General features: G+C 37.2%; 1 protein-coding gene across 11 annotated transcripts in view; it reads left to right on the top strand.

Moving 5' to 3' along the window:
• PEX5L (peroxisomal biogenesis factor 5 like) overlaps window positions 1-23,994 on the top strand; it is a 228,479-nt gene that overhangs the window by 102,463 nt on the left and 102,022 nt on the right. For 2 of the 11 annotated variants that reach the window (XM_040480834.1, XM_040480839.1), the window contains one exon: window positions 22,740-22,805. The exons of the other annotated variants lie outside the window; for them this stretch is intronic. In XM_040480834.1, the coding sequence (XP_040336768.1) occupies window positions 22,740-22,805 (66 nt within the window). Of the gene's footprint in view, window positions 1-22,739; window positions 22,806-23,994 lie in introns of those variants that run through there. 11 annotated transcript variants of the gene reach the window in all.

Below are 23,994 nucleotides of genomic sequence, written 5' to 3'. Positions count from 1 at the left end.
TGTGGATCTGCCAAAGTCCACACCACTCCTTTTTTATGACACATATTAAAATGAGACATTACACAGACATTATGAAAGCTGTTTTGGATGATAGCATTTCTAGGAGTTGAAGCCTAGTTTTCAATACTACTCCATTTCCAAAGCTATCCAAAAATGCACAGTTAAACAAATTTTATTTTATAATCCACCTATTCATTCCACAGATGTTTGCCAAACACCTATCATGTGCACAACTCTAAGTGCTATAGATTTAGCAGCAAATGAGAAAGCCCAGGCTCTGCAGAGCAACAGTTTCAGTCTAGCGGGAAGGACAGCAGCTAACACTTAGAAAAATACCCATGATTGGTAATAAGTTCTATGAAGAAAACAAATGCAAGATAAAAGGATAGAGAATGGTGGAAGTATTATTTTTTTATGATATGATCAGGGGCCACTTTGAGGAGATGACACTTGAGTTGAGACCTAAACATGAAAATGAAAAGGAGCCACAAGGGTCTGGTGGAAGACAAGAGGGATAGCAAGTACAAAGCCATGCGGGTGGGGACAAGTCTAGTTCTGTTCTGTGACAGGACACAGTGAATGAGCAGGAGAGGGTTAACCTCAATGTTGGAGAGTAAATGGGGGCCAATCATGGTTGACTGAGGCTAAAGGCAACATCATGATCTGATTTTCCTTTTTCAAAATCCCATCCTGATTTTTAAGGAGAATACTATGGGGGCAGGTGGGGAGGTGGAAGCAGGAAATCAGTGAGGAGCGGTCCAGGTGAAAGATGAGAGCAAGGTGCCATCAATGGTGGTGTTGAGATGGTGTTCAAGATTTATTCTGAAGGGAGAGTTGAGAAAACTTGCTGAGGGATTGGATGTTGGAGATGAGAAAGAGGATTTTGATCTGACCAATTGAGTGAAAATTAGTGCCCAACACAGGAATGTTAGAAGACTTAAGAGGGGTCTTTGAAGGACAGAGATTGGATTAAAATCAAGAGTAAAGCAGTGTGTGCAGTAAATAATGCACAATATAGACCACAGAGAGAAAAGAGTTTTAAGTATAATCCAAGTAACTGAAACATTAACACTTTTATAAATATTGGTATAGTTTTTTGTTTGTGTCTGGCCCAAAATCAAGATAATTTTTCTAAATTTACAGATAATGAGTTACTATTGTTCCTGGAAAACATATAGCACTATGTTCAAGGTTATTTATTATAGCAATGATTTTAATGACAATAAAAAATAATCTAGTCATTAATAAGATACCAGATAAGTAATTTAAGGTATACCCTTGCAACGGAATATCATACACATATAATAAAACTGAAGTAATTCTCTGTGTACTGATATAGAAAAATCTTTAAGATGTATTAAGTGATAAAAGCAAAGTACAGAATAATTGGTATAGTATGTTACCTCTTGTTAAAAAGGCAGGAAAATGAAAATATGTGCAATATCTGTGTTTGCTTGTATAAGCAGAAAGACCATACTCACAGTGGTTATGTATGGTTAAGGCACTCTGGATGGATGAATTAGGGAAATCAGGGATGGGGGTATGAGGAAGATTTGCCACTGGATACCTTAATTTTTTTCTTTTTGAGATATGTAACATCTATTCAAAAGAATAAATCAACAAAAAAGAAATATAACATTAGGCCGAGTTCCAAGAATGCCCAGTATTATTATTACTGAAAACACACTGCTGCCAATGAAAACTTTTTAAAGCAGGGCACTTCCTCTAGCCTCTGAGCATCTTCCCTGGGGAAGGAGAGGATGAATTTCTAATGTGAAATTCCATCTACTGGACTTTCCAATCCTAGTCTCTCAGGTTTGCACATAGCCTTCCAACTTGAGTTTAAAAAGAGCCAGAATGTCTGGCTTCTAAGACGAAAGTGATAAGTAAGTCATTTTATTGTACTTGCCTGATTGCTTTCTTCTTATACTGCCAAGGTCAGCACTTTACAGCCCTTCTTTCATTCATGTATTCAACAAATATTGATTGAGCACCTTCTATGTGCAGTGCACTGCACTATATCCTAAAATACAAAGATTAATCTAATTTCTCATTGATTCTCTTAATATATTAAGTATAAAGTGGCAAGGAAATGCCATCCTCTTTGCAGCTGTGGTTATTTCCATGGTCCTAAGAGATTAAGTACTTAACAAAAACAGGATATGTATTTGCCAATTGGTTCTAGGAAGCAAAATCCACTTGATCCCATTTTTTTCTAGGTGATAATAGGGATCAAATTTGACTTTGGGGGAAGGTAAGATAGCTTGTCTCTTTTCTTATGGTTAGTGCTTATCTACTGTGGTAAGAGTATGAAGTACATTGTTTCAGCTTTGCACTTAGGTTTGAAAACATTCATTCACTCATTCGTTGACTCATTCATGCATTCCCAAAACCCTGATCCCATCCCAAGGACTGATACCATCCCATGATGGTAGGAGCTGAGGGAGGTATGAAGATAACTCAGATTTGGGTCCTGTCTCAAGAAGGTGATCTGGTTGGCCAATAATGGCATGCTCATAAATAACTGTAATACATGACAGAAGTGATCAGTGTCATAGGAGAGGTTCAGAGAAAGAGTTCTAAAGAGAGAGATCAGCTGAGCTGGCAAGACAACAAGGAAGACTTTATCCCATAGCCCCACGCAGAGGGTTAGGGATAGGTCAGACCTATCCCAGACAAAATTGAAGCCTGTGAAAGCCTCCTAGTCTGAGAGATGCTTCTCTATCCAGTGCTCCCAGTGGATGATACCTTTTGATTATATATGTTAGCTTGGAGGTTTTTTTCTGTGTCTTTGAAATACATTGATAGCTCTGATGACAGTTTTGATATTTACTGCCTTCTTGAGCATGATGTCACCCGGATTAGAAATAAATATAGCCCCAGCTTGTCCTGCAAGTAAACCAAATCAATAACCCATTAGTCCAATACCATAAATGAAAACAGATAAAACTCCATTAAAAATAGCCGCCAACACTTTTTAAATACTGTACTTACCTAACTTCACAAGCATTGCTTCTTTTAATCCTCACATCAAACTTAAAAGTTAGACACTATTATTACTGTGTCTAACATTCTACCAATATTTCTACTACGAAGAAGTAGAAGCATAAGGAGATTGTTACCTATAGTCACACAACTACCAAGGGGTAGAGAGCTGGAGCCGTTTCCAGATCTGTCGGATTACAAACCCATGATGTTAACACTATGCTATTGGTTTTCAAACTTTAGCATGCATCAGAATCACTCATAGGGCTTGTTAAAACACAGCATGATGCCTTCATCCCTAGAGTTTTTGATTCAGTGGGTTGAATATGGGGCCAAGAATTTGCATTTCTAACAAGTTCCCAGGTGATACCACTGATGCTGATGCAGGAGCTGCATTTTGAGAACCACTGCAAATCTGCTACACATGTACCAATGATAGCTTTCCCACTATTCTTTGGAGGAACTTGAACCCAATCTCACTGGATAAATACTTAGGCCAACTTTCTCTTTATTGGAATAATCAAGAATTCACTTGAAGTCTTTGAACAGACTGACTCACAGAGAATTTAAAGCAAATAACCAATATATTAAATTTCCCAATTTAATAATTCATTTCCTATGAAATGAATATGGAATTCTTTTTCATTAAGGGCAAGGATGATCTTTCTGCATGAATTATGAAGATATTTAAATTAGTTGAATAGCATTCTAATAACCAGCTTATGATAGTTTCAGTGAATGTTCTGTCCTTCAAACAGGGCTATGATATGAGAAATCAAAGCAGGGAAGCTCTGAACAAATACCATATGATTTCAGTTATATGTGGAATTTAAGAAACAAAACAAAAAAAAAAAAAGAAAAAGAAAAAAAAAGAGAAAAAAAAAAACAGACTTAACCATAGAGAACAAACTGGTAGTTACCAGGGGGGAGGTGGGTAGAGGGATGGGTGAAATAGGTGAAGGGGATTAAGAGTACACTTACTGTGATGAGCACCAGAGTGATGTATAGAATTGTTTAATCATTGTATTATACACTTGAAACCAAGATAACACTATATGTTAATTATACTGGAAGTAAAAAATACATTAAAAAAAATGGGGAAGTCCTCGAATTCTAAAGGTTGGCACCGGATAATCAAGAGAGGAGATATTTTCCTGGCACATCTAAATAAAGAAAGAGGTATTTGTCTTACATCCTGCTATTGTCTCTTCCCATAATACCCTGTGCTCCTCCTTTATGGCACTTACCACACTTGAAAATATTTGTGTAATGTCACTCAGCCCTTCCAAATTGTAAGGATCACATCTGTTTGTCTTGTTTACCACCATCTCCCCAGCCTGTTACAGTTCCTGGCAGTATTTGCTGACTGGCTGACTTACTGCTCTCTAATCCATAATCTTATAGGCAACAAATAATAACCACAGCAGTTACAAACCTGCCTAGCTAGCACCAGAGAGAATTTTTTACAGAATATTCAATAAAAGTTGTCCAGTGTAGGGAGTCGAGGAGGGAGAATTGTGTGAATACTCCATAAAACAGAAGGAACATGCTTTTTGTTGCCCATTCCTGAGCCTTTTCCTGAAGCACTTATCTGAGATGACTTCTTCCTGTTCAATGATTTCTGGGCTGTAATATAAAGAAAACACATTGCTTGAGGAAAGCTACAGTTTAATGAGGCAAAAAATAAAAACATCCTATGAATCCAGTCCAGCTGTGTGGATATTTCCTGCCAAAAGGTGTAGGAGTTGGAGTAATAGGGGATGTGCATGAATGTGAATGAGAATGGATGTCTAGAGTCCCAGATGGATTGCAAGCTATATCAGGAAAAACCAGTGACTGTGTTCTCATTGTCATGCTCCAGATGACACAGTAGCAGTCCCTACCCTTGTACACCAAGGGAGAAGATGCTGACTGAGTCACCTCGCTCAGATTCTTGGATCACATATGTCTCTCTTCACTCTCATTGTGGTTGTGATGATACTTAGTGGGTTGCAAAGTACTAGAAGAATCAATCATAAAGGCTGATAGATATTAAAAACTTTGGACGGGCTCCAAGCAAATAATTAAACAAAATACATTTGTAATGTAGTTCAAATATGAGTTGCCAGCATCAGAGAGATAAGTACCATCTGTGCAAACTGAGACTTAAGTAAAAGTCTTCATTCTGCTAGTTTTTTAAGCTCATATTCGACTGACATGATGATGTTTATTGGATTATGCTCTAGTGTGATGCTACTGGCCATTATGGATAGACACAGTAAGAAACGGCCTAATAGAATGCATTCATTGTCATGTCTACCTTAAAGATATTTTTAGAACATTATTCATTATATTTTCCAGTGCCATTTCCTAGGACAAAATTCCTTAGGAAGGAGAAAATTTCTTTTTAGAAGGGCTATACATGTCTAGAGCAATTAGTTTGCTTCCTGCCTTAAAGAAACTAGATATTGTGTAACTAATTAGGATTCAGTGTTCCTAGTTACAAATAAATATCTTAGAAAAATGGAACTTGGGGTGCCTGGATGGCTCAGTCAGTTAAGCATCTGACTTCAGCTCAGATCATGATCTCACAGTTTGTGTGTTCGAGCCCCGCATCGGGCTCTATGCTGACAGCTCAGAGCCTAGAGCCTGCTTTGGATTCTGTGGCTCCCTCTCTCTCTGCCCCCCTCCCACTCCCACTCTGTCTCTGTCTCTTTCAAAAATAAATAAATATAAAAAAAGAAAAAAGAAAAATGGAACTCATGGTATCCATTTTAGTACTAGACTTGCTTTTGGCTTTATATTATGCTACCATTGTTTTTCTCCTTGAGTCTATACACATCTATTATGTGTTTTCTTTCTCTATTTTATTAATTTTGAAAGCTAATATATCCATTTATGTAGCAAAGTGCAAATAAGTTCATTCAAAAATACTTTTTGAACATCTATTAAGTGTGAAGAACTCTCCTAGGTGTTGAGGATTCCACATAAACAAAACTGATGTGGTTCCTATCTGTACTGATGGAACTAATGTTTGTGAAATCATGAAAAGTTTATTAAGGCATGTCTAGAAAATAGATGTATTTTCTCTCAGTGCTCCTGGGCAAATTAACCTCTTTGAAGCTGTCTTCTTTTTATTAAGCTTGGGAATAATAAAACTTTCTTTCTATAAGATTTTTGTAAGGATTATATTAGATCAAACACATATTGTGTGCCTGTCATATAATAGGTTCTCCATTAATGCCTTTCGCTTTTCCCAATTAAAACCATAATATGGGGCGCCTGGGTGGCTCAGTTTGTTAAGCATCGGACTCTTGATTTTGGTTCAGGATTCTTGATTTCAGTTCAGGTCGTGATCTTGCAGTTCATGACATGAGATCAAGCCCCGTGTTGAGCTGTGCGCTAACAGCTGCTGAGCCTGGGTGGGATTCTCTCTCTCCCTCTCTCTCTACCCCTCTCCCACTCGTGTGCTCTCAATCTCTATTTCTCAAAATAAATAAATAAACTTAAAACAAAACATGATATATTTTGTTTAAATGCTTCTGGTTTTACCAACTCTGCTTTGGAAAAATGGATGTTTTGGATTCTCTGTTAAAGGTAAGGAGTGGATGCTTAAACACAAGTTTCATTTTATTACAGACCCAACCTAAAACATAAAGAGATTAAGAAGGAAGGAGGGCTTAAGTGAGTTTCCCTCTAAAAAGGAAAGGATTAAGAAAGAAGACCCCCTCGGAAGGAGAAAGAGCTGGTTGTGATTAGGAGAGACAACAGACAGATATGACAGAGCTTCCACCCAGATCATAAGTTGAGGGCTCCCACTTTCCTATCCATTGTGTTTTGCCTCCATGAAATAAATTTGGAGCAGGGAACCTAGAGAAGCAGTTCCTTTTCTTTTTTCCTGACGGACATTTGTCAGGTCTCTCTCTAGGCAGCTAAGAAAGGCAAGCACTTCTAACACGCAGCTATATCAAGGAAGTTACACTTAGCTATTTTAAGGAAGTTATTTGTTGTTTGATTTTTTCTTCTTTCATTTCAAAGAGAGTTGGGGGAAAGCCCCTGCTAAACTTGCCTTCTCATTCATCACAGGAATGTGCACAGAGCAGACGTCCCAGCAGTGAACCTCTGCTCCAGGCACAGCCACTACACGCCTAGTTAGTGGCAGCCTATTCTGTTCGCAGACAAATTACTCAAAAGGAAATAAACATTCTCCCAAATGCTGACCCTGTAACTTCTACATGTGAAAAGCATGGAGCCTGAGTTCCATCAAATGTGACTTAAGGTGCCTGTGAAAGAGTCCCATAATCATTCACCAAAATAGGAGACAAGGAGTAGTTCTGACTGGAAAGCTTTTCATAAGCCTAAGAACTGTCTCCATTTAGCTCATGCTTTATAAAGTACCTAAAGGAAGGCAGTCTGCTATAGTCGTAGGAAGATCCTCAGCTTCAGAGTTAAACAAAACCAGATTAAGTCCCACAACTGCCACCTTAACCCTCAGCATTATGAAAGGAAGTATGAGGACCTACTTTGCTGGAGTGTTTTAAGGATTCCATTTGATTTCCAACATAAAGAATTCGACAGAGTGTCTTGTTACTTCCCTGACCTTGCCTTTCCTTTTGTGCTAGTAACTGTGGTGTACACAAAAGACAATCTGGGATTTATAGATGTGAAGCCATGAGCACATAGAATGAGATGGTACTTGATCTGTGGAATGTGCTTCCCAATCCACACTGGCCTTGAGCTGGCCTGAGATATAAAGTACATTAGAGAATTCAGTAGGGCTTGCAGTTGAAGTCCCTGAAAAAATTCTCAAATCTTTTCATTCCATAGGACCCCTTTTCTTCTCTGCTGTCTGTGGATAAGTCTTATCAGTACACACAAATATACACTAATTGGCCCGGTGCTTATAGCGTTTAAAAATGGTGATACCTTTTGCTTTGCCCAGGAGAAGAAAGAGATGAGAGAGAAAGGAGCAAGGAAAGAAAAGAGAAGAAACTACTGTCTATCAAGTGCCTACAGTGTTCACTCCCTTTACTGAGTTCTTCCACACAGCTTTGTAAAGTGGGTATAATTATTCCCATTTTAACAGATGAGAACGGAAAAGCTCAGAAAGGTCACTTTACCCAAATTTGCACCCTTGTAAGTTGGAGTGCTGGCATTTAAACTTAGACTTTCTGCCTCTTTGTCCAGAGGGAGGTAGAAAGGGAGTTCAGTAAAAACTATCCACTTCAATGACACTGAAAAAGCTGGTTTGCCATAGTGTCTTCAGGACTTTTCACAAAAGTTACCTAGTGCAGTACAAATTAAAGAGCATACACTTGGGGTTGAATATGCCTGTGCCCAAATCCTGGCTGTCACCATACCCTCCAGCTATTTGACCTATGTAACAACAGGAATTTATCCACATGTGGCTACTTGATATCCAGTGTGTTTGTCCAAGGAGGACATAAACTGCAATAGAAGTTCCGCGGTATCACTGAGTAGAACATGGTGGTAGTAGAAAGGCATGGCTCACAGTGTGGGCCCCTGTGACAGACAGGCTTGGCTTCTAATCGCAGCTTTCTAGTAGACAATAAAACATAGCCGTCAAAAACACAGACAGACTCTGGACTTTTCTCCCATCTCTGACACTTACTAGTTCTCCCACTGACTCTGTCTCAGTTTCTTCATCTGTAAATGGTTATAAAAAAGAAAAATATGGACCCTAAGGAGTTGTTGTGACCTAGGTACTGTTGAAATATATGCAAAGTACTCAGCACAGTACCTGGTACATTTTAGATTCTCAGTAAGTGATTACTGCTCATTACTACTACTGCTATTACTAGAGACCTATCTTTGGGCAAGGTATTCTCTGTGAGCTTCAAGCGCCTTTTCTGTAAAATGAGGATATAATCATATCCACTTCAAGAAGTATTCATGACAATTCAGTTGGAAACTTTGTAGCTTGCTTAATATCATTTTGGTAGTTATTTTTATTAGCTAGATGCTCTGATGTTCATTTCTTCTTTGGACCATGACGCTCTTCAGATAAGTTTACTGTTCTGAGTAATTTCCTCAGAGGTAGAAATTGCTGTGTTCATTGTTAGATGTCAAGTAAAGAACTATTTTATTCTTGGCAGCTTTAAAATGAAGAACACATCAAATGCACAAAGCCTTCTTCTTCAGGGGTGACTCTCTAACACTGTCTCTGTGCCCCCTTCATTCTCACATTGTTCAGGAAATTGTTTCACTCGGAAAGTCAGAAAATGTTCTCTTGCCTTCCTCCAGGCAGAACACATAACCACTATATTTCTACGTAATACATCACTGCAATTTTCAACTTTTTCCAGTAATCTTCAAAATTCAGTGTCTTCTCCACATACTCTCTCAGCACTAAGTTCATTCAAAATCACCGGACATCTACCAGTCCTTCCTTAAGACATCTTTGATTCAAGTTACAGTTTCTTCTCTTTTGCGTTATTTAACCTCTATGCCAGCTGAGTCTCCCTAAATCTTGAGATCAAGATAAGATTGACTCAAAGCTCTCCTGCACTGTGAAATTCAGCACCTCTCCATCCCCGCATCATTTCACAAGATTTCTGCAAATTTGAAGGTTGCTAAATTCTCTGGCTCTAAGCTCCTACTTCTGCTTTACCAGTCTTAGGTTTGTGGATTTTTAAAAATTCATTCAACAAATATTTAAGCACCCATTCCGTGTCATTTACTGTTTGGGTTCTTCATATATAGCACTGAACAAAACATACAGTTACTTCTCTGTTTTTCTCTCCTTCTTCCACACCTTGTCAATTTGAATGTGGAATTTGGCTCTATTCTTCAATTATAAGCAAAAGGCTACATCTTACAGATGTTTGTAACTCAAGCAGATATCACTAAAGGTTTGGGGATATAACTGCAAGGGGAGGGAGGTTGAAGAGAGGACTAACTTACCATCAAAAATTTGTTTTAATTATGCAAGTTTTTTAAGTTTATTATTTTTTAGCACTCTCTACACCCACGTGGGGTTCAAGCTCATGACCCCCGAGATCAAGAGTCACATGGTCTTCCAACTGAGCCAGCCAGATGCCCCTAATTTTGCAGTTTTTTAAGCCAATCTTCTTTCTCTCCTTTCTCCCTCTTCCAAATTGCTACTATATTTTAATCCAAAGTAAGTATGATTTCCAACCACCCCCACAAATGGCTTTGCAGAAAATATGAAAAGTCCATGGATGAGCCATAAACTCATAATAGCCTTTCCCTTGGCTACTGAAATGAGATCAAAAGGTTTTAAATTATTACTGCTAAAAATTGCATTACGTTCTTAGCCAGGAGCCATTCCTAGTCTGCCTGAGATGTTGGTGGAAGAGTTTGGGGAGGAGGTGGTTTGGAAGAAACCTCAAGAAGTCTTAGGTAGGCAGGACTATATATCATCGATTCATCCTTTCATGCCTTCATTCATTCAACAAGCTTTTCACTTAACACCCCTGTACTCACAAGACTGTGCTTGTAGCAACACAAAACAGAATATGAGTCTCAGTATCCAACTTCAAGGAGATCACAGTCTAGACCTTAACAAAGAAGAATGGTGATTGAGCTGGATATGAAAGAATACATAGAATTCAACAGGAAGAGATGAGGAGGTGGGAATTCCAAATGAAGGGAACAGTTTCTGCAGAGACCAGAAACTTGCATCCATACAGCCTTAACCAGCATGGTGAGTGGTGCAGAAAGCTACCAAGTGAGGCGCTACAGGACAGGAAGTGATGGAAAAAGATTCTACAGACATAGGCAGAGATACAGGCACAAAGTGCTCCCCCCCCCCCCTTTCCAGGAAGAACATTCTATGATGCCAGGCAACTCCTACTGTTTGGACTGTCCTCTGTGGAAGTTTGATGCCCTGAGGAATACTGACTTTCTAAAAGCTTTCTAAAAGTTAGTGAGACATCAACTTTCTGAAGCCCAAGTTAATCAAAGGCAAAATCCAGTTTGTGTATTTTTGTAAACCCTTGCTCTTGCCTGTGCAGTATCATATGGAGAGAAATATTATTGATAAAAGATCCCAGAGTCCTGAAGTACCTAATTTCATTGTTCATTTTGAAGAAGAGGAAAGAGATAAAAATATTAATATGGTACTATGTGATTTTGAAATAAAAGTATAAACCTTCACAGAGTTTAAACTGAAAACAGATGAGTAAAATTCTACAGTACTAATTAAGAGAGGCTTAAATGGACAATAAGCTCCATAATGGATGAATCCAAGTTAAATTCTTACAAAAACTGTCAGTCGCTTTCTTTTACTGGGGCATAGTTTGTGTCATTGCTGTACCTGAAATCACTATGGTATTAAAATATCCAAAGATAAGAAGTCCACTTCTATTTCCAATTAAGTCTTCTCTAAGACAAGAAATTTTTTTAATGAGGGGAAAAATGCAAACAACTTCGTTTCTCCTTTTCAAAGAAAAGGTCAGAGTAACTCTAAGCCCACTGAAATAATTGTTTTTTAAAGTTGTTGGAAAGGTCAGGCAGAAAAAAATATTTCTGGAATTTCTAAATCTTGATGACTTTAACATAGAAAGTTCTACAACAGAGTACATTGTGTTTTTACTGAAATTTAAAATCTCTTAAAGCACATTTGTAATGAGGTCTGTACACAATTTATTATAAATGGAAATAACACTAGAAAATGAATCTCAATTTTTTTACACTGCTGCATTAAGTTGGCCATGATTTGCATATGGGTATAGATATAAATATGGATAGATATACAATACATACATTTAAGTATGACAGAATATATATGTGTTATACCTAAAAGCAACTGTGATCTGTGATGAACTAATGGGAAAAACAGGAAGTAGACCTTTAAAATAATTGATCTTCTTAGGGCACCTGGGTGGCTCAGTCAGTTGAGCATCCAACTTTGGCTCAGGTCACAATCTCACAGTTTGTGAGCCCAAGCCCCAAATTGGACTCACTGCTGTTGGCCCAGAGCCTGCTTCAGCTTCTCTCTCTCTCTCTCTCTCTCTCTCTCTCTCTCTCTCTCTCCCCCTCTCTCTTTCTTTCTCTCTCTCTCTGCCTGCTTGAACTCTCTCTCTCTCAAATATAAAAATAAAAACATTTTAAAAATGAATAAAATAACTGATCGTCTTGATGGTAACATTTGAGGAAAAGCAGTGTTTAAGAAATTAAAAAGAAATCTTTGTGTTTTTAATCTAGTGATACACGACAGCGTTTCAATTAACCAGAACACTCACAGCCATTTGAATGTCATATTTAATTGAAATTTTTCATCACATCAAGATTGACTAAAGGAGAAAAAAAAATTTTTTTTAAGCGGCAAATGTTTCTAAAATGTATTCCTGCTTCTTTCTGCATCACTAAGTGCAATATACTATACCAAATTCTTTCTTTGAAGAATGGGGGTATAAAATTTGACATATGTTGATATGGAAACAACTAGGATCTTCATGTTAAGTAATTAACTTTTTTCTGTACATATAACATCAACCTACAATTAGTGTAATTTCACTCAGTCTAATGAAATATCTGTACCATGTAGTTGCTTTTTTATCTTTGAACTTGAAAGACCATACTGTATTATTTAGCAAGATGAAATGAGTTTAGGCCAAATCTCTTTTAAATGTTAATTTAATCTATTTTGATATATATATCTCAGAGTTTGGAGGAAAAAAATTTAGAGGATAGCAGAGAATCTATTTTTAAGAGATTCAGAAAAACTTTATAGGCAGCTTAAAATTAACATTATCAAATTACATTGTAAAATGTAAAAATGTAAAAATGACCCAACACTTTTGTGAACTAAATGGTTCATCAAACTGTTCTAGTTCTTCAGAATTAGAAACAAGATATGAATATGGTGCCTATTAATAATTCATCAGACAAACCAATGAACTAATTAGTAGAAATATATACTTTTAGAACTGCTGGAAATGTTTCAATAATCTCAAGGTTCTCTACACTGAATCCTTTCTTAGACTTTGAAAGTTGAGAGTCATCTTTGTTATTGTGATTATATAACTTTGGTTGAATACATTTCCTAATATGGCTCTATATTTGTCAATCCTAGAGCACATAAAACACCCTGTGAATTCTTTAGCAATCTAATGGTACCTTGGAGTTCTGCAGTTGTTGCTTGAATTGGCCAGATCTAGACTAGCTTTGGATTTTTATTGTTAAGGCAAGTTCATTAACTTTTTCATCTCATTGTAGTGTGGCATTATCAAATTACTCTCAAAATAATAAATAGTTCTTTTAGATACTACAGACTCTCAAATACATATAGAAAATAATTTACTTAACAAATGAGATTTGGCTGATTTATAGAATTGTTAGAGCCTACTGAATGCTCACTTTTACATATCACCTAGTTGATTATCACAAAAACCCTGCAGAGTCAGTGAAGCAGTTTATAGTATCATTCCCACTAGTAACCTAGAGAAAACAAAATTCTCTGCCTTAGGTCACACAAGAACGGAAAGGGTAGTTTCTGAGTATTAAACCCTGGGTTTCCAACTTCATGCCCCATGTTCTGTGAACACAGAACTCAACTAATTAGCCTCAGTAGCCATATGTATATAAAGCCATGTTACCACACACCACTGGGTTAGAGTGTCCCTTGGCAGCTTGGAGTGGATAGATGAGCAAATGGAATAATACCAAAGGAAAGGTAGGAGCTTGAGCCATTTCCTTCCCTTCCCGTTTTGTCTGTTGAAGGAGAACTTCCAAAAAAGGCAACATGTAATATAGAGCACAGGACATGGGTCTAGACACAATAGAGACACTGGCTTCAAAACCACTGGAATACTGACTCGCTGAATGGTCCACCTGGTTGTCCTTTCAACACAGCCTCTCGTCTTCATGGGTGTCCATACACAAGGTAGGGGAGAGAATTGAGAGGTTGTTCTTTCTTTTTTAATAGGTCTTTAAGTGGTAACTTCAAGAGCAAATTTCATACATCTATTGATATTTATAACAGTGTCCTACATTTGGAGTTAATCAGGACTGTGATTTTAGCCGGAAAGTTTGACAGAAGAGTAAAATGAACTGTTTTATGTGTCACCTGCATAATAATAGAAATGTGAGTTACAGATTTATGGTGATTAGAAAGAGGAAAACTGACTTCATTTAAAACATTCAGGCACTCCAGAAATCCTGATTCCTTTAAAGTCCCAAGCTGACGTCTTCATACAGAACAGTCCAGGCTATTATCTGACAGCCAGAGACAAGCCATAAGCCCTGCCACAAAATAAACTGCAGAGATATTAGCAAGAGCTTGTGGGAAAGAAAAAAAAAACAAACAAAACCTACCTGTAATACATGATTACTTCCCAATTATTCTATTTTTTTCAACTGTTCTATATTTATGTACATATCAACTATTTTAACTGATGTACATATTAACTAATTGAAGTCTCTAAGATGTATATAATTTCATAAACTTTTAGCTGGGAATAAATAACTTCCTTGGACAAGTCAGATTTTGAAATTAAAAGTAAAATGCTTTTTTACAAGAAAATTCTTTTCAAGAAGTTCCAAACTATTATTTGAGGTCATGTGGCAGAAACCTCAATTCAGTTTGAGAAGCACAGCTCCTGCTGGCGCAGGCTGACTACTCCAGGCACGATCTTCATCTGAGTTTCTTTTAGGCAATTCTCCTTGACAAGTAGGTCATAGTCCCTGACAGGACACGACAATAGTGGCCAATTGTGGCCACCTGCGTTCAGAATGTCTAGTTTGCAGTATCTAGAAGTCTCTGAGCAGATTAGAAGTAACAAAAGGAATTCTCTGCGAAAGCTTATAAATAACCCTGCTACATACTGATTGTCTTTGGATATTTCTAAACAGTTTTCTGAGGTACCAAAGGAAGACCACTTTGTAATCAGTAGTTGTTTACTTAATCTGTGAGCTTACTGGAGCTTCCATAACAAGTACCACAGGCTGCATGGCTTAACCAACAAAAATTTATTTTCTCACAGTCCTGGAGGCCAGGAGTCTGAGATCATGGAGTTGGCAGAGTTGGCTTCATCTGAAGCCTCTCTCCTTGGCTTCTAGATGGCTGTCTTCTCTCTATGTCTTCACATGGTCTTTCTTCTGTGTCCTGTTTTCCTCTTCTTAAAAGAATACCATTCATATTGGATTAGAGAACGCCCTAATACCTCATTTTAAAATCGTATCTCTAAATAGAGTCACATTCTGAGGTACTGGGAGATAGGCCTTCAACATATGAATTTGGAAGGGGGTGGGAGGGAACAGCTCAGCCCATAACGTTTATTAATACCAGCTTATTAGAAACTGGTTTCTCGTTATCCACTGGTTGCTAGATTCAATGTCCCAGTCTTGCTTTCTGATCCTTGATTTCTGTGCGTTACTAGTCCCTTTTGGTTTAGGTCATCCCAACCCTGGTGTTGGATTGTTGACTGCAGAGATTCAGACTTAATTTGCTCATGGATAAGACCTCTTATATGTACTGTGACTATTCTCTGCCTCTGTTGCTGTTATGGAAGTCTGTTTACTCTTTACACCTCTAGTTTTCAGTTCTTTGCTCCTCATATATTCTCTGTGGCTTCCAAACTCAAATTCATTACATGTTTTCTACATTAGCCAAAAACCAGAAGCAACCCAAATGTCCATCAAGAGTTGAATGGATAAATACTCATTCATATGAATGGTGGTATATTCAGATGATGGAATACTGCGTAGTGGTAAGAATGTCATAACACTTACTCCATGGATGAATCTCATAAACATAATATTGCATCTTTTGCCATCCATCTCATAAGGACAATTAGGCCATGGAGCCCATGAGCTCAGCAATAACAGTTCATAGTTGACTAATTTTTATCGAATACCTACAACGTAACAGGCATTGTGCAAGTGCTTTCATAGATAATCTTGTTTAATTCTCACAAATTTGTGAAGTACTATATCTGATTTTCAGAAAGTAAAATGAAGGTTTAGAGAAAATAATGTATAAAAGGCAGAGCTGGGATTAAAACTTCTGTCTTCTGACTTCAGTCCCAGTGTTGGTTGCCCACATGCCGCATGGCCATCCCTCTTTCTCTTCCACAGACTGTGGAGGCTGCACGGGGTCAATTAACTGGTAATCCCTTCAACCATACCTGGCCACACACTCATTAGAGTTCACAGCTCCAAGGTCTCTTCATTCTTTCCCTAACTCTTATCCACAAGGTGAGAGAGACTATTCATTCCCTTTCAAGAGTCAGGGAGGCATTAGGGAGGAGCCAACCCACACATTACCAATGACTCCCAGAGGACTATCTAGGTAAGCAGAGGTGCCAGAGACTGATCCAGAATTTTAGAATAGGAATTCCCACAGCCTCAGCTTCTCTCTTAGAGCTGTTTCAGGGAAGTCAGGCAGATGGAATACCTTAGCTGAGACTTTCTTGGCTAGAATTGGCCTAGTTTCTTAATTTACTTTTCTTAAGTTATGTCAATAAAACTAGAGCATTTGGTGACTGGGGAACATGCTGGTAAAAACACTTGCACCTTCCAGAAAATGAGGAAAGCCGCAAAGAAGGGTACTGGGTGCTCAGGCTCCAAGTCCACTACTCTTGTTCAAAAATTAGCAATAGAATTTACCTGAAACATTAATAAAGGGGACAAATTCCACTTCACTAGCTAATAGTCCTCCTCTAGAAAAAAAACAGATGCAGTATAATTCTTCCTTGTGACAGCTGGATAAATTTGCTATCTCGAAGTCAATAATTTGGTAGCAATATATTAATATATGGCCTTTCCATCTATTTTAAAAAGGGTGTGAGGACTCAGTCTCTTTGCTCTGAGATAACTGTCAACATTTAAAGGTCTCCAATTTAGTAGGGGGATGAAATTCTTTCTTGTGACTTGTTTGTGACTTGGTATATGGATATATTACTTATTAGGGGCAAGAAGTTGGGGGATGCATCTAATCACTGATTAGTAAGTTTCACAGAAACTGTTTCATGGTCTTAACCACATATTTACCTACAAGGATTCTTATTTATTGTATTTATTTTGGAAAATTTTCCAATCTTAGAAAATCTGGAAAAGACAGATGATAAAGAAACCATATTTTATTTTTGTGACATGGTTCCTCCAAAGTTTCCTTCCCACCTACCTTCAACAGTCTAAGATCTTACATACTGCACTAACCTGGCTATTGCATATGCTTAGAAACCAGACCTCAAGACCTCTTCTCCTAATTCTTCTCAGAAAGAGGCCAGGTCTCAACTTCCTTACCCTCAAAGCACCATTGATTCAGATTAGTCGAAGCAACTATTCTAAGCACCCATGCTGGTGAAGAATAATTATCATACTTTCTCTTGAATGTTGGGACATCCATCCATTTGTGCCAGTAAGATTCAAGCAGTCTGGAGTACTTATATTTGGGGAGACATTTTTCAAAAAGAAAATAATAACAAGGTAATCTTTAGGACTTTGTGTTTTTCACTGGTTTCCTTTTTCTTACAAATAACCCCAGAAAAGTACCTTGTTTTGCAAATCATCTGAGATATTTAACAAGGGACTGAAAGTAACAAGAGTAACCTTTAATTAAGATTACATTTTTGGTTGTGTATTTCACATATTATTAAAAGTCTCTAAAATATAAATATATTATAAAATATAACTTTAAATAACAAATTTTGGATTTATCATACAAAACAAGAAAACAATGCTTTATTCTACATTTACTTCTTAATTATCAAATTTATATTATTTACATAATATATAAATATATATTAAATAAAATATGTAAATATATATTGTTTATATTTATCTCAATGTTGAGATAAAATAGGTGCTAAGTAATTTAGAGCCACATTAGTCAGAGTAAACGTGATAGTAAACTTAACCAATTCATCACTGGTTATAGGTGAATGAGAACCGAGTGCTGTCACCTTGACCTTTTGTCAAGAAAGCTTGCTAAGCACACAGGTAAATAAGCCCCAGGGACACAGTGACAATTAGGCTTAGGCGGGAGAATGTTTAACCTTCTCAACAGAACAAACAAATGGTAAATTGTGGACAAATGGATCTTGTTAATTAAAAATAAGTCTTATCTGTCCTTCAGAGCAAATTTCAAACATATTTACTTGGCAACATATTATTAATATTAATGAATTTTTATTTAGATGCTTGAAACTTATTTAAATGTCTTTAAGACTTTTTATCTAATTCAGAATTCACTTCCTGTCAAAGTTGCCCATATTATGTGATTTCAGTATCTTAAATAACTTGAAAACAGCATCTAATACTTGTATTTATTAAGTAAACTTGAGTGTCTATTTTATACCTAATCGTACAAAATGGTTCAAAAGAAATAAGCATAGTCTCCACCCACACAAGGCAGTTTTTTGATGAGGCACAATCAGAAACCATTTTACAAAATAGAGGATTATAACCAGGTCCCTGGGAGGAGCCTACTCTTCATGCACAACTCAGGAATTTGGAGTGCAGGGCGGTGCTGTTTCTCTCTTGAGGAACAGAAATTGAAAAAAACAGTGAGGAAAACTTTGGAACCAGTTGGTGACTCTAGTCATTGAGGGCTGTTTTTTTTTAATAAAAGTAGAGACACAGCGTGACTCAACTTTCTCAGAAGTGCTCCTGGATGGTCAGGAACACACCCTGAGGCAGGAGAGAATGAAGTGCTTAGCCTTGCTGTCTGGTGTGGAGAGATTACATTTTAAGAATCCCATCAATTTTACACAGCAATGTTTTCTGCCTCCGGCCTAAATGTTCCAGATTTTCTGAGTGTGTTTTAAGAACTACAAGATAAAAGCTACTGATTGGGCACCCAATAAGATTTGTAAGTACTGTTAGGGGAAACTCCCTGAATCCTAACAAAAATAGTGATAGCACTGGCCATAGCAAAGGGGCCTGTTAGGGTGGGAACAACCACCGCCAAAATAGAGCCCCCATAGATGACAGCAGAGCAGACCTGGGGACGCCACACTGACTCTTTTTTTTTTTTTTTTTTTTAATTTTTTTTTTTAACGTTTTATTTATTTTTGGGACAGAGAGAGACAGAGCATGAACGGGGGAGGGGCAGAGAGAGAGGGAGACACAGAATTGGAAACAGGCTCCAGGCTCTGAGCCATCAGCCCAGAGCCCGACGCGGGGCTCGAACTCACGGACCGTGAGATCGTGACCTGGTTGAAGTCGGACGCCTAACCGACTGCGCCACCCAGGCGCCCCCACACTGACTCTTGAAAAGACATGACCCGGGCTCAATGTAGGCATTAGGCACTGTGGACACAGTACATAGGGCACTAGATGCTTTTAAGGGCCCATAAAAATGTTTTAATCTCTCTTAAAATCAGAGCCCCCAAAATGACTGTTATAATAATGGATGTGTAATAATAAATCCAGCCTGGATTACGTTTGTCTTTATAACAACACAGTCATAAGATGAGACTTTTGACTTTTTCTTTTTTTTTTAATGGAGGAAGGGACCCATGAAGGCAAAAGTGCTAGGGCCGCATGGTAGTCAATATCCCTCTGCACCAATCACTCAGGCCAAGGAGCGTGAATGTGCATGTGGGGGGCTCAGAATCCTGGTGACTTTTGTGGGTGGAGGTTTAGAGTTAACAACCATAGAGATTGTTATCCATGACTTTCTTGAACCCACTCCCTGCACAGCCCCACCACCTGGAGAGTCTGGAAGTGCACAACAGGAAGTGACTGTTAAGCACATCACACGCACCAGGGGCACAACCATTATATAGGAGAAATGAAAGACTTTCTAGAGTTCCTAGAATAGTGATGGCTTGGAGCAGAGTGTACCTCTCATCTGGAAAAACAATACTGTGGAAGAAAAACAGGATAGTAAGGAAGAACTATATGGAAGCCCTCACTGAACTAATAGTGAATACATTATGATTTGTGAATTCTATATATGAATCTCTAGTTAAGAATCTCTGTCCATGCATCCTAGTTGTTTACATCTGGATCTGTGCTTTCTTCTATATGATTAGAAACAAGGATTGGCCAGTAGACCCAAATTTAGTTCTATTTGTATGGCTTTTAAAATTTAAAATTATTCTGTTGGAGGAGGGGATGGGGAAGAGTTAACTGTAACTGATAGAACCAGCCTGGTCTAAACCCTCCTCTAGTTTGAAGAAAGCTACAGGAACACAAAAAATGGGAAAGGACACAATATGGTAGGCAGGGATCACCAGCATTCAGAGGATACCAGGAAGCATTTTTCTGACATTTTCCCATGTTGGAAAATGACACTTACCATGACATTTATCTTCCCAAGTAAAAAAAGGTTATCCTGTCTCTGCACGTGAGAGACAAGACAACCATCAGAAATTAGCTTTTTTGTGGGTAGCTTCTTACAGGTGCGTTTAAGTCCAGGGTCCAGAAGTTATGAGATTTATCATTTTTCAGCATATGCAAAACTGAATATCATTTCATTTAAAACAACGTTGTTAAACTAATATCAGTGGCAAGTATTTGCTTGCCTACATGTATATATGAAGAAATATATTTAATACACTCAAACTTGTAAAGTTGATGGTAGTTTGCCTATTCTTAAAACATTCATCCTAAAAAACTGTTTAATCTCCAATATTGTAAATATTAAACTTTGGGAAAATGCATGAAAATGTCAGGTTTGCTATTTTTATTTTTTATTAGTGCTTTTTCTTAATTTTTGGCAACAGCATGTATTAATTTTTATAATTATAACAAAAGAAAGTCTATTTTTTAAATTCATATATTAGATAATTTGGGGTTAACAGTGATGTTTAGTATTATAGTCTTTTACTTTTCCCCTAACTTACTTTTTCTCCATTTCTACTTTTGAATACCTCTGTTGAAGGCACTCTGGATTATTGTTGATAGATTAAGAATAATAAAAATGATTTTTAAGTTACAATCTGCATAGTAGCAGTAATAGAATTTGCAACTACAAAATTGCTTATGAATGGGACATGTAACTTTGGAATTGTATACTTGAAGTATTTTGTGCACCCAAAACCTCAGGACAATCCTAGTAAAGATGGCACTTAATAGCATCAAGTTAACATTTAATAAGAATTAAAGTGATGCTAAAGTTTATAAACCTGATAAGATCTACGGAATAAAAAGAAATGTATATACATGAAATCTGCAGGTTAGTTTTCCATAATGATAACAGAAACAAAAACATTTCATTCAAAATATACTCATGAGTGAAGTTATGGATGGCTGATTCTTACTGACCGTTGCACACTGAAGAAAACGTTTTTCAAAAATATTTCCTTAGACCCACACTCTGCGATTATACTGAGAAGTGGCTCCTTCTCGAAACTTAAGTGGTGTAAACAACCTGCATTTATAGCAATCAGTGAGGCGGATGTGGGAGAGAAGGAAGCACACAGTCTGGGAGGTGGCTGTGCCTTCAGTCCTGGTTTAGCCACATACTGGCTTTGAGGCTTCAGCCAAATCACACCATCACACACACACACACACCTCACTATCAATCTGGCAAAGACAGTTCGTGCCCCACAGAGCTTTCATGTGATGGTACAAGTAAAAATAGGTAGAACACCTAGCAGAGTACCCAGCACATAGCAGCTTCTCCAAATAATTTAGTTCTCCTCCCTATGAGACCGGCCTGGAGCCAATACCTCCACATCCAAAGATGTCTGGTAGCTTTCACAGCCTGGTGTCCAGCCTGCGAAGATCCTGTGACTTCAGTACTTTGTACTCTGTTGTTTATGTACTATGTTAACACAGACAAGTGAGCCAAAATTAGATTTTCTTAATAAATGTCAATGTCACTTGCTGTACTATCTGCATTTCATTCATGTATGCCTGATCTTATAATAGAAGTTAACAAAAAGATTGTTCTCAAGAATTATTATTTGTTAGAAAAGTGATTATTTTATATATACCACTGGTGAGGAAACAAAGTGATAAAAGAAAAAAAAGAATATTGGAAATTTTTCTACAGAAAATCACCAAGAAAAATAGAAATCTCTACATATGGTGATGTTTTCCAAACAGTCAATATCATCTCAAGAAATTAAAAAAGGAAGTGAGGAAAGGTGATTTTGAAGTATTATTCGAAAAGAAATAGGCTGAAATAAATTGCTGGAAGGTGTCCCAATGTGCTAATCAACTTGTAACATTGCACTATTCTTTTCTGTTGTTGCTAAGAATTACACAGAAGCATACAGGCTTAATGTACTCTAAATCCACTTGTATGCTTAAGCACATATTTCATTTTTGCTCTCTCTGTATTGTTTCAGATAATAGATTAACATTGAGTCTTTGGTGTGGTTATATTTAGAAAATTGAGCTTGAAGTCTAGATAATTATGCATACATATTTCTTACAATGTTTTAAGCCACTGACTTCAAAAACAAAAAAACTTGTATGGGTGTATCACTGTCAGCCCTGCACAGCTGCTGATAAGCAGAGTAGTATCGTTCCCTGAATTGCCAAATCCATTATCAGCCAAGTTCTGAATTCTAGAAGTGTTACCCCCACAAGATAAATGGACATGTCAGAGATAACACAGCTTGATTTGAAGATACCAGGTGGAGGTGGCAATATGGTCTGGGGGAAATCTTGCTTTGCTATATGAGCATATTCATTTGATTTGCCAGTGGTTGTATACGCTCTGTCTGGAACCATGGAGATGTCATTGTGGCGGACCTTCCCGTTCTGTTCTCCGACGGTACTACACTTGTAGAACAGTGAGGCTCGTGGGGTAATAACTCAAAAGCCAAAAGGTGTAAAGAAAAAAAGTTGCTAGCAGGCACTAACATGGGTGTCATGACTCTTTTCAGGTAGTAGGTGTAACCTTGAAGAAAAAGTGGCACTGTCTTCAAAAAAGTGACCTGACCCTGGCTTTGGTGGGTTTTTCTGCAAGAAATAAAAAGCACCGCATGTGTTTATTATACATCCTTTCTAGCTGACCACTGCTTTGTTCTAGAGTTCAGCATGAAAGGACTAATTTTTGTTTTGTTTTGTTTTTTGTTTTAGTGAAATGGCATGTCCGTTGCTAATTCTAGCTATAATAGTTGCACATGTGAAAAATATCTGTATGTAGTTTATGATTGGTAGCATTTCAAATAAATGGTATATTGAAATATTGACCTGAAATTTTTTGAGATGCTTATCAATTGACATCTTTTTCTTAGCCCAAGAACAGATTCTGAATTATTATTATTATTTTAAAAGTATACCTTGTTATTTTAAATATATTAGGAATTTAAATATAAGCATGCCACTTTGTTTATTGCTATATTATTAGAACTTCTTGGAGCATGGAAAGAATTCTTCACAAATGATTTTGCTCTTTTAAAAAAATAAGCTGCAAATATATTTGTTAAACTATATTTAGTCTACAAATGAGTGTAGCTTTTAAAGCGATATCACTTTATAATATGTAATGTTTCATCCAAATAATGTTTATAGTTTGAAAAAATGTTAAATAGTTTAATAGTGCCATAATAAATATTTTCCCAGAATTCAGAATTGTATGCATCTCTGTTTTAGGAAGTTCACATTGCTTCATAAAGAAAAAACCTGGGATCATTATGCACCCCAATTTGTTATGCAGTAAATCATTGTTTTTCTTTATTTTTCCAGAAGTCAGTTATTCTAAAGATTGTGGCCATATAAACTTTCCAGAACACATATGGAAATTACTACTGTTATATGTGCTAATAAAATCTCTAGTAGTTGATATTCCATCATGGAGATAACACATTATCATTCAGTAATGTTAGTTCTTAAGTCAAAACACACCAAAGAAACTTTCCGCCTTGTAAAGAGATTCACACATGTTAAAATCTATAGAGAAAGTTTTTCTTTGTTTTCATAAGTAAAAGCTGCCACTCATTACATTTTAGAGAAGCAATGCCTGAGAAAATAGACAGTTTTGCTTCCTAGAGTAAACCTATCTTCTAAATACCTAAAAGCCCTCTTGCAAGCCCAAGATAATAATGCACTTCCATCCTTTTTTGCTGCATGGAAACTATCAAGATTTATCAACCTCTGGAGTTATTATTGACTCTAGCTCTTAATTACCTTTCAGAT

Source organism: Herpailurus yagouaroundi, unplaced genomic scaffold (genome assembly GCF_014898765.1).
Source record: "Herpailurus yagouaroundi ecotype Mexico unplaced genomic scaffold, PumYag 159, whole genome shotgun sequence".
Classification (NCBI taxonomy): domain Eukaryota; kingdom Metazoa; phylum Chordata; class Mammalia; order Carnivora; family Felidae; genus Herpailurus; species Herpailurus yagouaroundi.
The sequence above is the reverse complement of the archived record's forward strand: the minus strand, read 5'-3'. Positions and strand labels throughout refer to the sequence as shown.